We start from the raw sequence: 15,495 nt of genomic DNA, 5'->3' as shown, positions 1-15,495 counted from the left end.
TTCTGGAGTCGGTGTGGACTTGGTGCTCGGGTCACCGTTCAGAAAGGCCCCCAGCACACCAGGAAATACGTGCCCATGGCCAAGCCCCCTCTTGGGTCTGGGCCAAGCTCAGCATCGGCAGGGCCACAAGCTCTCATCACACGGAAGCCTGGCCAGGCCCCGGCACCCTGCCTCCCGCTGGCCAGCGACCCAGGAAAGCGTCTGTCCCAGACTCGTCCTCTGCCCCTCATTGAAAGCCTTGTCAGTTGGCCGGTCTTGATGGCGAAATTGGACTCGGGAAAACCCAGGGAGGGATGTGAAGTAAGGGCATAGACGAAGTCCAAGGGAGGTGACAGACATAGGAAGAAAATGCAATCAGGACCACACACTGATTAAAAATTGTTTGCCGTTCATCTGACATCCAGATTTCACCGAGCGTCCCGGCAACAGGCAGCCGTCCCGGCACCGATTCCTATGTTACACCGTTCACATCGGCCTCACTGGGTGGTTTGCCCCGAGTTCGGGAGCTGCGGGCGGCGGGCCCGACTCTGCGGAACGGACGCGCGGGCTGCCCCGGGGAGGCCACGGCCGCCTCGTGTGAACGCACGTCCTTTCTCCTGGGTTTCAGCTGCACCTGGTTCACTGGAATGCTGCGAAATACCGAAGTTACAAAGAAGCTGTGCTGGGGGAGAGCGGCCTGGCCGTGATAGGCGTGTTCCTACAGGTAATGCTGGGGCGCGGCTCCCCTGGCGGGGCGGGTGCGCGGTGGCCGGGAGCTGCCTTTGAAACCCCGTCCGTGGAGAGTGCGGTGTGGCCCCCCTCCCGCCTGCTGCCTCTTCAAAGGAGCCTTTCTCGTCTGCGCCCTGCAGCTGGGAGCCCACCGTGAGCCACTGCAGAAGTTGGTGGAAGTCTTGCCAGCAGTCAAGCATAAGGTAGGCCACGCAGCCTGAAACCAGCAGCTCCAGAGAACCGAATTGGCTTAATTAACGATCGTTTGCAGGAATTAAAGGCCACTTTGGCCGAAGGGGGTGGCGGGGCTGGGGGAGGTCTGAGTCCACTTCTGGGAATGGGACTCGCTGGGGCTGATGCCCGCGTCCACGGGGCCCTGCTCCCCGTGGGCCCCTCCCTCCTCCGTACCACGGGCGTGCCGGACTCCCATCCGAGCTTCCCAAAATTCAGGGTTTTGCCACGTTCGCCTGCCACGGGCACTACTTGTTACTTAGTATTTTTCCTTACACTGTCGTTTTTAAAAAATCTTTAGCCTTGTCCCAGGCAATGGCATCTACCAGGGATAACATTTGTTTTAAACCGACTGAAATAAATGCCTAACCGCTCACATTTAAGAGCGTCCATTCGCGGGCCACCCGGCACACTCCTGGGGGGAAACTTAGCACCACCCCATCCCAGCAGAACGGGGACGCCGGGGGACCGGGGGGAGTCTCGCCAGCTCGCCCGCTCGGCCCCCCCGGCTCCCTGCGTGCACCTTGCTGCACTAAAGCTCAAAAGACAATGGCAACATTGCAGCTTTTCTCCAACAACAGCTGTGAAAGGACTTTGATGGAGGGGTGGAAATTCCAAAGAAATGTAGTTTATTTGTTCAGGTACCAAACAAAAGAATTCCGCGACCCGAGGAGTCACGGTGGTCCCTGGACGGATGGGCTCCGACCCGTGGTAACAATGACAAGAGCGGCTCCAGATGAAAGCTGGGGGCCAGCCCTTCCTCGCCGGGTTCACGGGGTCTGTGCGCTCCCCCTTGATGTTGACCTCTGGGCCGGCCTCCCGGGGCCAAGACCAGATCACCCCCCGCTGCCTCATCCTGCAGCTCAGGAACTCCGCAAGGTCAAGGTGCTGGGAGCATCGTCTTTCCCGCTGGTCTGCAGCCAGAGTAAACCCAGGAGGTCTTCCGCGTGCACGCCCCCCTCCCACACGGCGTGGCCTCCACCTCTTGGTGGGAAAGAGAGGACCTGGCTGGGAGGTGCTGTTTATGCCGGGGTCTGTTCCCTTCCACAGAAGCCCTGGAGCGCGTCTCCCCGCGGGCCGACCCGGCGCCTGGTGGGCAAGTCTCACGGGAGACGTGGCGTCAGCAGGGGCCTCCCCCTCCCCCTGGGCTTTGGTTCCTCCCCTGGGAAATAAGAGTGAGGGTCTAGGGGACAAAAAGCCTGTAGAGCGGGAGTGTGTGTCTCGTGGAGCAGTGAGGGTAACCCCGCCAGACTCCGTGGCCCCGCCTGCAGCCCACGCTGGGGGCCACCAACGTCTGGAGCCACTCTTTACATCTGCACCTCTGTGGCGTGCACCCTTTGGGCTTTGACACATGCACGGTCATGGGTCCTCCTGAAGTTTCAATTAGCAAGGAACAGCGGTGGGTGCACGAGCCGCGGCCCCCTGCCCCCCACTCCCGGGGTGGGACAGACTTGCTGCAGCGTCTGGGTTCTGCCACTCTTTACGTGGCTTTGGGAAAGTCAGTTCCAACTGTCTTACTTTCTTCTTCGGTGAGGGAGCAGGAGCTCTCACAGGTGGTTCTGAAACTTGGCGGTAACAGCCTCGGCAGGTGTCCGGCCCGTCAGCACCCTTGGGCGCCTCAGGTCTTGAGGACACAACGCTGAGCGGGAACCTGGTCACAAAGGCGACACAGAATAGGATTCTTTGTAGGAAACGTCCAGAACAGGCAAATCCGTGGAGACAGAAGGCAGATTTGTGGCGGGGGGTGAGGGGAGTTTAGGGTGCGTGATCGCTAAAGAGCATCTACTGGGGCTCTTGGTTTCCTGGGGTCCTTTCTGAGGTGCGGAGAATGTTCTAAAGCTGACCAGTAATGGCCGCAGGTCACGATCGTGAATATACGGAACGCCAGAGCCCTGGGAGCTGTAAACGTGTGGGTTCCGGGCTCTGTGAACTGTATTTCAAATCCACTTTCTTTTTTTAAGTTTTATCTATTTATTTTGAGAGAGGCGGGGAGAGAGAACCCCAAGCAGGCTCCACCCCGTCAGCGCAGAGCCCGACCGAGGGCTCGCACTCACGAACCGTGAGACTGTGACGTGAACCGAAATCAAGAGTCTGATGCTGACCCCACGGAGCCCCCCAGGTGCCCCGCTCCTGCTGTTCCTTACGCGTTAACTAGACTGCTGCTCGCACAGTGCACAGCCAGCACAGCCGGGCGGTGCTAGCCGACGGCAGGGGTGAAGCAGCTCCCGTCCTCGCCTCCGACATCTTGCCTAAGGGCTCCGTGTCTGACTGGGGGGGGCTGCGGTTAGGGTACAGCCGGGCCGCCTGGGCCCCAAGCACCTGTGTCTGACAGCTGGGTGGCGGGGTCTGGACGAGCAGGGAGGTCTCCTTCCCCCGAGGCCGAGCGTGTGTCCTCCCCGTGCCGGGAGACCCTCCCGCAGAGCCGGCCCGGAGCGGGGACCGCAGCAGAGCTGGGCACACTGGGTGCCGGTCAGTGCTGCGCTGCCCCCGGGCCTGCCCCGCCTCTGCAGAGCAGGGTGGGGGCTCTGTACTCGGCCTGCGAAGCCCAGGGACCCCGAGATATCCTATCTTCACCGAGCGACAGCCTGCTCGAGGGCCTCTGGCTGGGGAACCGAGAGGTTCTCCTTCGCACCTGCTCCAGACGCTGTGCCGAGCGGCATCCGGACCACAGCCTCGGTCCTCCCGCCCCTGCTGGTGGATTTCTTCAGGGGGCCCAGCCCTGGGCAGAAGCAGGGGGGTCCCTGTCTGCGGGCTCCCTGCCCCCACCTCGTTCCTGATTTTGTTTCTTGCTTGCTCATTCCAGCTGGGAGGTGGGGGAGCGTGAGTTCTGAACAGAGACTCCCGAGCCGGGGACGTGCCGACAGCATCCCCTCGGGCTGCCGCACAGGGAGCTCGGCGCACGGTGGTCGAGGACAGCTGTCCGGAGAAGGAGGGTCCTGGCGTGAGGGTCAGGGGACGCTGCCTCAAGGGGAAGACCGGGTGTCCCAGAAGGGTAGTATTTTCTGGTGCAGCCACTACGGGGTGCAGCCACTACGGGAAACAGCCTGGCGGTTCCTCAAGCAATTAAATGGGGAATTGGCGTGGGATCCAGTGTCTCCGCTTCTGGCTACTTACCCCCAAATAAGTGCAAAGCAAGGTCTGGAAGAGGCGTCGGCACACCCGTGTTCTCAGCAGCACTTCTCACGGGAGCCGAGGGGCGGAAGCAACTCGGGTGTCCATTTAGGGGGGCGAACGGGTAAGCAGAGCGTGGGCCGTGCACACAGTGGAATGTTCCTCCGCCTGAAAAGGGAGGGGGTCCTCACACCTGCTACAACGTGGGCAACCCCGGAGGACCCTGTGCTCCGTGAAACCGGCTGTCACGTGGGACAGTCGCGGTGGGGTCCTCCTGACACGAGGCGTCAGTTCCCCGAGACAGAAAGAGGTGGGGGGGGCAGGGGCAGGGAGAGGGGGGCGAGCTGGCGTGTGACGGGCCGCGGTTTGTTTGGGAAGATGGAGAGGTCCCAGAGACGGTTGGGGGGGGGGTGCCATGTGACTGTAGTTAGCGCCACGGAAAGGGACACTCAGAAGTGGTTAGGGTGGCGACTTTCAGGTTATGTACGTGGCTTTGCCACAGTTTTTAAAAATGTAATGTTTTCTTCACAGCCAAGCTGTACAAAACTGAGTAACTTTAAAGGAAAAGTGTAAGCATCGGGCGGGGGTCCCTGCTCTGCACAGGACGGTCACGTTTTCTTGTTACTGCTCCCAAACGTGACCACCACACCCCGACTCCCGTCTTTATCCTGGGAACAAACTTGGGTAAAGATGGGGTGCCATCCCCTTCCTTCCTGCACGCCCCCCGTCTCAGTCTGAGACCTGACGCCCCTGTGGTCTGGTCCCCCAGGGGGCGCAGGTGGCCATGGGCCCCTTCCAGCCGTCCTGTCTGCTGCCCGCCTGCCGGGATTACTGGACCTACCCGGGGTCCCTCACCACCCCTCCGCTAACCGAGTCGGTCACCTGGATCATCTTGAAGGAGCCCGTCCAAGTGGCTCGGAACCAGGTGAGTTGTGCCTGACCCAGCATAGCAGGAGGCACTGAACGAACCCACCCCTCTCGCTCTGTGTCCCCAAGATGCTGTGAGTGAGTGTCGTGGGTTTTATTCTCTGTTGTGTGTGTGTGTGTGTGTGTGTGTGTGTGTGTGTGTGTGTTAATGTTTATTTTTGACAGAGAGACAGAGAGAGACAGAGCGTGAGCAGGGGAGGGGCAGGGAGAGAGGGAGACACAGAATCCAAAGCAGCCCCAGGCTCCAAGCCGTCAGCACAGAGCCCGACGCGGGGCTCGAACCCATGAACCGCGAGATCATGACCTGAGCTGACTGAGCCCCCCAGGCGTCCCTCTCTGATGTGTTTTGGATATTCTCCCACAAGAAGAATTCTCTGACTGAAACAGAAGCCAGTTTAGATTGAACAGGGGTTCCGTTCTTCTGAGCCCGAGATAATAGTGTGGGAGAGAGACGGGGTGGAGATCGAGAGGCAGGGAGAGAGAAGGAGGGACTACACATAAGGAAACGCTTTTTGGCTCTACCTGATCTCTAGCGGTCTCGAATTCGGACGTGGAGAATATCCGTGATGACGAATGGTTGAGTCGGCTCAAGGCTTGCTGTTCAGTCTCTCGGGCTAAAGTCACTTTACAGGAACAGAAGTGACATTGTAATCGGGACCTGGGTCCTCGCCCCTAATGGGACCTCAGTAGGTATTTTCGGGTGAACACATTAACCAAGAAAGGAATGTCATCGATGAATTTTGCAAAGCCGTTCAAGAAGAGGGGTCCTTGAAGGAGAGGAGAAGATTTTAGGGTTCATCCTGCTCCCTTGGATGTCAGAAGAGTAAACAGTGGAGACTGCAGAACTTTCTCTCACCTAAAGACTTTATATACGCTGGGAGAAAATTCCGGAAGGACTACATCAGTCAGCTATTGCTACAATAATGCTGCATAACAAAGCGCCCCAAAACTCAATGGCTCAAAACAAGCATTTACTTTTCCTGCGTGCAGGTGGTGGGTTGGCCGGGGAGACTCTGTCTTAGGCTGTGGATGGCAGGGTGGTTGGGGTCTGGGTCGGGCCCAGTGTGTCTCGTGCTCCCTGGGCCAGTGGCTCCCCAGAGCCGGTCTCCATGGTCCGGACAGACACACAGAAGACAAGCACACGACCGGGGCCAACTGAGGCGCCTGCGGGCATGGCGTCTGCTCGTGTCCCGTCGGCCACAGTGGGTCCCAGCGGGCAAGGCTGAAGCGGGCAGGGCAGGGAGGAGGTGAGTGAGCGCCCAGAACAGTGTCCGGTCTCCCACAGATCCACCCACACAGTTAATACTGGCTGCCCCAGCATTTCTGCAGCGCGTTCACTTTCTTCCTCTTCCTTTCTCAGCGTTCTTCCCCCCCCCCCCCCAAAGTAAGTAGATAGATATTACCTGCTTCCCTTTTAAAAAGCAGAGTGTTTTTTCCTCTGGAAATCTCACGAGTGTGGAGACAGGCTGTCTGTGTCGGGCCACCCAGAGTCTGGGGACAACAGACCCGCAGCGAGCTCGCTGCCCCGGCCCCCGCCCCGCCTCGCCAGTCACGCACACTCTTTCTGAGGCTCCGGCCTTGCGATTCTCTGACTGTCGTCTCACACGAAAGTCCTGGAAGGACGCCGTTTGCCGTGGGAAGCGGAAGCATCCACTCTTCTCCCAAACCAGAACCGTCAGAGACACAAGGAGGACCCTGGTCACAAGATGGCCCCGCGTCACCAAGACCCCTTCTGTCACTCAGGGACTGTAGCCGGAGAGGGTGGGACAATGAGGACAGTGCCTGCACACTGCTGTCTGGGGGGAGTAGAAACACGATCGTGTTGTAAGACCGGGCGGGGAATGTCACACACCAACGCGGGATGAGAAGCCCCTCACCCTGACCAGGGGACCCGGCGGGGAGGAGCGTGTACCCCCTGGACGGTGGCAGGAGGTCGCCAGCTGGAGGGGAGGAGGAACACAGTGTGTCTGGGAGAGCCAGCGGGCGTGCCCCGGATGGGCGCACTGTGCCTGAGCGCCTGAGCCCGTGGGCTCCGCGCCCCTCGCACCAGGGCGGGGGGTTGCAGGGGGAGGTCACCAGCCGGCCGTCCAGATCGAGCCTGCTCAATACGCCGTCCCAGCCCCGCTTGTAACTGGACACGCGAGTGATTCTCACCGAGCCCCTGAGTATACTCAGAACAAACGAGATGATAAAGAAATGGACGTTTAGCTCCCTAAGAGAGAAATGACTCTAACGTTACTTTAGCAGTTATGTCGTATGGATTAGTACATCTAGTATGTTTGTGAGCATGTGGACCTATTCGCCTATGTGTACCCGCGTATCTGTTGCTGTGTAACTGCCCCAAAAGGTGGCGACTCAGGGAAACTATAACCACGATTACCTCTCCGAGTTGCCGTGGGTCAGGACGTGCGGGGTTCCGGCTTGGGCTCGCCCGTGGCGTTGTCGTCAGATGCCGTGGGGGGCTGCCGTCGTCTGAAAGCTTCAGTGGGACTGGAAAGTGGCTCCCTCACGTGGCTGGCAAGGTGGTGCTGTCTGTTGGCTGGTGGGGTGGGGGGGTGCCTCGGCTCCCCTCCCGGGGGGGCTGGTTGGGTGTCCTCACAACATGGCGGCCGGCTTCTCCAGAGCAAGGGACGCGAGAGAGCAAGATAGAAGCTGCAGTGCGTCTTCTGAGCCAGCTTGGGAGTCACCTCTGCCGCCTCGTGTTGGTCACGCGGGGCCACCCGGATTCGGTGTGTGTGGGGCGGCTGTGCAAGGCAGGAGGGACGCTCGGGAGCTGGTTCCCGCTGTACCTGCACCCAGCTCACTCTGCTTGCCGTCCGTTCCAGCTGGCCGCCTTTCGCACGCTCCTGTTTTCTGCGCCTGGTGAGGAAGAGAAGGCCATGGTGAACAACTACCGTCCGCTTCAAGCCCTGATGAACCGGAAGGTCCGTTCATCCTTCCGGCCTATGGAAGAGGGCATGAGATTCTAAATGCATTATATCCGAGTCGGCGGGTAGAACTGACTTTTAAAAGAGGAAGTTCTGTGTCCCAAGCTTCACAGTCTGATCAGACCTAACCTCTGACGTTAAAAAGAGAGAAAGAGATCATTGTCTCAGTCAATGGACTTTTCAGTTGCAAGGAAAAGAAATCACTTCAAAGAAACTTAAGCATGGCGAGGAATGGAAATCTGGGACACGGGGTATCTTGGGGCCCCGCGGCAGCGCCTGAGCAAGCACCCACTAACTGAGGTCACCCGCCCAGCCCCTGGCGGTCTGTGCTTTCTTCTCTCTGCTTCTCCTCACTCATGGCCACCCCGTGCTTCCCGGGCGACGCAGAGACTGGGCCCCACATGCGTCTTTCCCACCTCCGGATTCCTGGGTTGTGTCAGTGTCCTGGGGCTGCTGCGGCAAATGACCACAAACCGGAGGGGCTAGAACAACAGACATGTGTAGCCCCTCAGTTCTGGAGGCGAGAAGCCCACATCCCAGGCGCGGGCGGGCCTGGCCCGCCTCCCGGAAGCTGCCCGTCTTCCTCGGCCCGCAGCCCCGCCTCCACCTTCAGAGCAAGGGCTGTCCAAGGTGGCTGTTCAGCGCCCGCTGCCGCCTCACGGCCGTTCTGGAAGGTATGTAACGGTTTCTCCCTGTGGGGTTTTGGGTTTTAATTGTACTGAAACACAATTACGTAAGTGACCGTCTTACCCACATTTAAGCGAACAGCTCTGTGCTGTGCGGTGCCTTCGCGAGGTCGTACAGCCGTCCCCACCACCCGTCCCCATCTGTACATCTTACAAGACTGGAGCTCTGCCCCTGGGACACACTCCCCCCTCCCCCAGCCCCTGGCAGCCACCGGTCCGGTATCCGTGCATCCGTCCGTCCCTGGGATTTTGACGGCTCCAGGAATAAAGTATAAGTGGAATCCTACAGTGTCTGTCCTTCTGTGACCGGCTTCCTTCACTGAGCGTGATGCCCGCAACGTCCGCTCATCTCAAAGCACGTATCGACTGTTCCTTTAGCAGCCTCCTGATCGATAATGGTATTTGTGTTTCCGGAGCATCACAGATATGTCCCTCTGGTGGGGACGCACCTGTGCGGACGGCCCAGTCTCGGCACCCTCCGACATGCCATTGCTGGCAGCTGCGGTGACGCACAGACGGACGGACACGTGCTGGGCCGTCTGCTGAGGTGCGGCAGTAAACTGTGATTCATTTTAGGGAGATAAAGAATAAATAGACTGATTATGGTCCACAAATAGCATCTGAAATCACAGGGAAGCTATGACACGGATGTGGTTTGTTTTGGCAAAGATGGACATTTCCCCCAACCTCAGAGCTTCCCGTGAAGTTCCGTGCCGCGGGGCCTCGGTTTACGGCCTGGTTCGGGCTCCACCAGGTTCTGGCACCCGCTCCAGAGAGAGCAGTCCTACACTCCCTGCCACACGCTCTTCCCTCGTGACGCCCGGGAGGTGCCAGGCAGAGGCGACGGCATGAGGTGGGGCCGTCAGCCTGGGCACAGAGCTGGATGGGGGGGCGGCTCCGGATGGACGGTCCGGGAGGGAAGAGGATAGTTGAAGTTTGGTTTGGACCCAACACACTTCTTGTCTCCCGGGAAGATGTCACCACTCCTGAGTCTTCAGTGAGGTGGACTTTCGCCTGCGGGCGGAGCGTCCCGTGGCTGCCGCACGAGGTGCCACAAAACCACAGGCTCGGTGGCTTCTGACAACGTGCATTTGTCGCCTCACGGTCTGGAGGGCAGAGGTCGGTCGCGGCCACACGGAGCTACAGTCAGGGTGTGGGCAGGTTCCTGCGGGAGGCTCCGGGACGGAGCTGATTCCAGGCTTTCCCAACCGCTGGAGGTGCCCGTGGCCCCTGGCTCGTGGCCCCTCCTCCACCTTCCAAGCTGGACGCTGCCACCAGCCTTCACCACGCCGTCCCTCTGACTTTGGCCCTCCCCCTTACGAGGGCCTTGCGAGTCCCCGGGGCCCACCAGGATCATGCAGACTCTTACCCTCTCGTCTCCAAGTCCCTTTGCCACGTGAAGTCACGTAACCACAGGTCCCGGGGCTTAGCATGAGGACATTATTCAGCCGTCCACGGTGTATATGCAAAACCACACAGTGGCAACTTCAGCCTAGCAGCCCTGAGACTGGTCTCCTCTGGAGGTGAGGGGAGGGGACGGATTGGGAAAGGTATGGGGGGAACTGCAGGGGTCGGAGGAAAGGGATATTGAAAATGCTCCAGAGCAGCCCTGTCCAATTGCACGGTCTGTGATGTTGGAATGTTCTAGAACTATACTGCCTTACAGTACTTTCTGGGATGATGGAATGTTCCAGAGCTGCCCTGGTCCTATAGCACACACTACAGTGATGAGATGTTCTAGAACTAGGCTATCCCATGGCACTTTCTGTGATGATGGAATGTTCTAGAACTGTGCTGTCCCATAGCACTTTCTGGGATGATGGAATGTTCCAGAGCTTCATTGGTCCTATAGCGCATTCTGTGATGGCGAAATGTTCTAGAACTGTGCTGTCTCATAGCACTTTCTGGGATGGTGGAATGTTCCAGAGCTTCACTGGTCCTATAGCACATTCTGTGCTGGTGAAATGTTCTAGAACTGTGCTGTCCCATAGCACTTTCTGGGATAGTGGAATGTTCCAGAGCTTCATTGGTCCTATAGCACATTCTGTGCTGGTGAAATGTTCTAGAACTGTGCTGTCCCATAGCACTTTCTGGGATAGTGGAATGTTCCAGAGCTTCATTGGTCCTATAGCACATTCTGTGCTGGTGAAATGTTCTAGAACTGTGCTGTCCCATAGCACTTTCTGGGATAGTGGAATGTTCCAGAATTGCATGGTCCTATGTGGCAGCTCTTGGGTACTCACGGCCATTGCGCACTTGAAATGTGGTCAGGGCAATTGACGTATTGAATTTTAGTTGCACATAATTTTAATTACTCAATTTCAAATGCCACACGCGACCGGCCAGTGGCCACCGCGTTGGACAGCGCAGCTCTCTCCCTTGATCTGGACGCATATGTTACTTGGCTGGCCACTTGAGGGCTGGGGTTTCTGAGGCCCTGCAGACGGGACATGAGGCCGCCTGGGGTGTCAACGCCAGCACTTGCGGGAATCGGTGGAGCAAGGTGGGAGATTGGAACCCGCCACCCCCCTACCCCACCCCCACCCCTCGGTACACACGGTCCTCTCCTTGTATCCTTCTTTAGCTGCCAAGGGCCTCACAAAACTCACTGCCACCAGGTGACCAGCCACCAAGGGAAGGTGGCTCTGTGTCCTGATCAGGACACAGCTCGTTCATTTTCAACAAAAATGACTTAAAATAGACATGTTTTGACCCTTTAAAGGGTCAAATTTAATGGTGATGCTAGGTGAGAGAGGATTGGCCTGAAGCCATCAAAATAGATACTGAACGAGGAACTCACCAAAACGGACACGTTCTGTTCCATTTCTGAGCTGCTGTCCCGGGTCACAAAATTCAGGATTAAGAGGAGTTTACTGAACAACAGGTCACCGCTCGGGGCTGTCCCCGCCCAGGCCCGGGCTGTTCGCAGGCACACTCCGCAGTCCTCAATCCCACCGCGTGTCAGAACCGCACGGCGCCCAGCCCTCACCCCAAAAGCGTGCGGCACCCCCGGGCCGGGGAACGGTGGTTTCGGGAAGGGGCCCAATGAGTGCTTTGCGTGGCCGGCAATCGCGTGTCGCTATCGTAACGAGTTCTGTGGGATTCTGGGACATCACCTCCAGGTCTGAATGGGGACACTGAGGCTCGCTCGAGAGGTGGAGACTCTTGGCCAGGAAGAGGCAGAAGCGGGAGAAAGAGCCGCTCTCGGGAGGTGGCCCTCCAGCGCCCTGCGGGGGTTCACTCGGCCCCCTCTGATGTGTGGGGCCCAGTACGAGAAAAAGCGCAGCCTCACGTCAAAAAGATAAAGCCCCGACGTGACCCTTGCGTGAGAAATCTTTCTACAATAGCCCGCAGTCACATTCTGATGGACGCTTCCCTCCAGGGAGGCACCTGCTGAGACCTCCCGCGGTTTCTGAACATGGCGTTGGCGGGTAACGAGGGCACGTCGGGAGAGTCGTGGTTGGAGGTTGGGGTCTCTGAGTCAGAGTGGGGTGGGGGCCGTCCCTTTCCACAGGGACGTCGGGGCAGAGGAAGGCCCAGGTGTCCAGAGGGACCTCGCAAGAGGGAGAAAGGGCCACCGCGCCCGGGCTCGGTCCTGCCCGCCACGCGGTGATGTCGTGTCCCGGCCAGAATTCCAGGAGCAGGTGGGAGTGTTTCCATCCTCATCGTTCATGCGGATGTGAGTCCTTCCTCTCAGTGCAGAAGCGCCTTTGTCTCCTGGTAGGTGTTCTCTTTTGTCGGTTATTTTTAAAAGCCGGCGTTCGCCCCGAGACACACAGACTCTCCCAGGAGCCACACTGAGCGAGCGGGGACACATTGCACTCAAACCACAAACACCCCGACAGGAAAGACATTGATCCCAGCCCTCAAAGCAATGGTACAAAAAACAAACACAGACGCCCCCACTCCCTGTCCCGAGTGGCTGCCAGACGCGGGGGTCAAGGTCCGCGGGCTTGCGGGCCAGGCTCTCAGGGTGGCGCGATTGTGCCTGAGGTCTGTATTGTACAAACTCTGGCCCCGACTTGAAAGCCCAAAGACTCCTCCCTGTGCTTTCATGTTATTTTATCATTTTCTGCAATACAAATGTGTCAGAAGCGCCAGTTCCCGGCACACGGCGGTCCCGCCCTCCCTCCCCTTCCCCTTCCTGACCCAGAACCAGAGGCGCTCCCCCACCACCACCCCCCCCCCCACGGGTCGCAGGCCTCAGTCCCCTCCACGCTGCCCCCCTGGGACGGACCCACTGCGAATTCTTCGGCGGGCGGCCCTGCCCACCTCCCCCACCCCGCGTCTCCCCTTCCCGGGGGCCTGGACGCCCCGCTCTCCCACCCGCCCGCTGACATCTCCGCAGAAACACCAGGGCTGCGGAGGCCCCCGGAGGCCCCGGACCGCACCTGGGGTTCCCAGTTCTGTGGACGCCCGCCGTCTCCATCTCGATCAAGGGTGCCTCCACCCGCCCCCCGCCCCCGGCACTAGGGCCAGCCTCGGGGAGCCCCTCGCAGCTCCTGCCCCCCCCCATTCCCCCTGCACCCAAGGCGCCACGGGCCCCGCAGGCGGCAGCCCCAGCTCATCACGTGCTCCAGATCCGCTCTCTGTCCTCCGCGTTCCGTGCCGCTGCCCGGTCTGCCTCGCCTCCGGCTGTGCCGCCAGCCTCTCCCTGTCGCCCCTTCTGCCCAGACGCCCCCGCTCACAGCCGGTCCTCTCTTCCCTCCACGGCGCAGGTCGTCAGCAGACCACTGACTGTGCTTCCCTCTCAACACTGGGGCTTCCTTTACACTCGGAACTGAGCACAAGCTTCTCCCTGTGAGACCCGCACCCTAAGTCCCTCCCGTGTTGCCCTCCGTGTGCGGGGTTCTCTCGGCTTGCTTCGCCGTCCCCAGGCCATTTGTGTGAGTCGCTCATCGTCCTCCGCTTCTTCACCTCTGCCCTGACCACGGGCCTCCCTGCAGCCCGGACGGGGCACTCCTCCCATCTGCGGGGCTCGTGCCGGTCCGCCGGTCCCCCGCGTGTCCCCCGCGAGGGTGGTGTGCCCATGTACCCGCTGACTCGCAGCACAGAATAAACACTCGCTCTGCGGAGGCCGAGCGAGGCGCCCCACCCCACGAAGCTCGGGCGCCATCTCCCAGTCAGCCGTGCGTGCTCTTGCCTCGGCGCCTTGGGGCATGCTGTTCCCTCTCTCGGGAATGCCCTTCCCTTCTGCTTCTGCTCAAAAACTTCGATCGCGGGGCTCAGCCCAAGTGCCTGCTCTGCTGTGATTCTTTCCTCAGCACCTCCCCAGAGAGCTACCCCTCTCCTGCCACCCCGTGTCCTATGGATGTGTGTGAAAGCGAGCGAGGGAGAGCTTGAAGCAGTGGGAAGTAGTGGGAAGCGGCACGGAACAGCATGGAGCAGCATGGAACAGACATGGAAACGCATGGAACAGACATGGGAAAGCATGGAAGAGCATGGAGCAGTATGGAGTAGAAGGGAACAGCACGAGCCGACTTGGAACAGCATGGACAGCTTGGAGCAGCCAGGTTCTTGGCGCTCACAACAGAAAGCATCGTGTAGGGTGGTGAATGATCTCCTCCTGGAGATTTCTGAGGTACAGAATTACATTCTCGCCTCCCCACATCTACCTTGCGGCCCTGAGTCCTTTCCCTGACCTGGTTTGTGTGTCATCTGCCCAGCGACCGCTGTGCCCAAAAGCGAGAGGAAGAGCCAAGTGGCCTGAGCGAGGAGCTCTGAAAACCGTGGCTTCCCAGAGCGTGGGTCTCTCCAGACTCTGCAGAATCATAAGAGCTACTCCCCGGGCACGCACATCAGCCCGAGCCCTGCTTAGTGCCGGGTCGCGGGGTTGCGGGATGAGGACAGGGCGGGAGCAAGCTCGGTGTGAGACTCAGCTTGTCCACGCGTCGACTACCCACGCGTTCGGCGTGCACGTCCGAGGCTAAGCAGTAGAAATGCCCGGCCCCGAGTCCGTGGAAAGGTTAGCATGCATGTCAACAGGAAAAAAGCTCTTCTGTTTCCGCCATACTTAAGATTATGTTCACAGACGACTGCATTGAAGATTAAAGCTGTGTACTTTTTCAATTATTCTGTCCGAATTTCCTGTGTCGGTTTGGGATTTTTTTTTTTTTTTTTTAGCATCACTGATCCTTTTTACTGAATCCTGGAAATCCAGAAAGGCCACCCTACAGGTGTTCTAGGTCCCTGAACACACAAACACAAATCAAAGGCACGGACATCAAACAGCAGGCACGCCACTCAGGCTTTCCGCGTACATCCGTGATCGCCTAACGAGGCACACAGCTTCTCTCCCATCGACGTCCAGCAACCACTTACTGAACACCTCCCGTCAGTATGTTCCAGTTAGTGCGCAAGGCAGCTGGGATACACCAGTGAATCCAACAACAAGGCAAACCAGGCCCAGCCCCGGTGGAGCCCGCATCAGCGGGGAAGACGGCACGGAGGCGGGGTGGAATAAATGTGGGATATGATGTGCTAGAGGTGACCGGGGCTCCAAAAAATGCAAAGTGGAGGCAGGGAGCCAGGCGCTGGGGTCAGGGTGGGCCTCCCTGAGAAGCTGGCATCCGAGCAAAGATTTGCAAGAGGTGAGGAGGTGAGCCTTGCAGATACTGGGAGACGGTTCTGGAACGTTCCAGGGCATCGGCGAGACCAGCATGGCCAGATGAAGCAAACAAGGGCAAAGCGGCAGGAGGGAAGGGCAGAGATCTGCTCAGAGGGGCCAGGTCCAGGCGGGCCTCGGGGCCACGTGAAGGTGGGACTTTGCTCTGCGGGGAGAAGGGAGAGCGTCAGACCGGGCGCGCGTTGCCCACGTTCCAGACGCGGCTCACTGGTGAACCACGCTGGCGGTGGGGACGGGAGGCACTGGATGCTGGAGACACTTGCTCCGTGGCCTCAGCCCC

At 59.3% G+C, this 15,495-nt stretch overlaps 1 protein-coding gene across 12 annotated transcripts in view; it reads left to right on the top strand.

Moving 5' to 3' along the window:
- The window catches only part of CA5A (carbonic anhydrase 5A), a 46,247-nt gene extending 31,588 nt beyond the window's left edge, over positions 1–14,659 (top strand). For 7 of the 12 annotated variants that reach the window (XM_045045596.1, XM_045045597.1, XM_045045595.1 and 4 more), the window contains 5 exons: positions 608–703; positions 849–911; positions 4,820–4,975; positions 8,500–8,578; positions 8,666–8,876. In XM_045045596.1, the coding sequence (XP_044901531.1) occupies positions 608–703; positions 849–911; positions 4,820–4,975; positions 8,500–8,578; positions 8,666–8,865 (594 nt within the window). In that variant the 3' untranslated portion in view covers positions 8,866–8,876. Of the gene's footprint in view, positions 1–607; positions 704–848; positions 912–4,819; positions 4,976–5,510; positions 8,877–13,854 lie in introns of those variants that run through there. The other 5 variants (XM_019820178.3, XM_019820177.3, XM_023245265.1 and 2 more) reach the window with 4 other exon arrangements.
- The last annotated feature ends 836 nt before the right edge of the window (positions 14,660–15,495 follow it).

The sequence above is a fragment of the Felis catus genome, chromosome E2 (assembly GCF_018350175.1).
Source record: "Felis catus isolate Fca126 chromosome E2, F.catus_Fca126_mat1.0, whole genome shotgun sequence".
NCBI classification, from domain to species: Eukaryota; Metazoa; Chordata; class Mammalia; order Carnivora; family Felidae; genus Felis; species Felis catus.
Note: the sequence above shows the minus strand (reverse complement) of the source record. Positions and strands in the feature narration are given on the sequence as shown.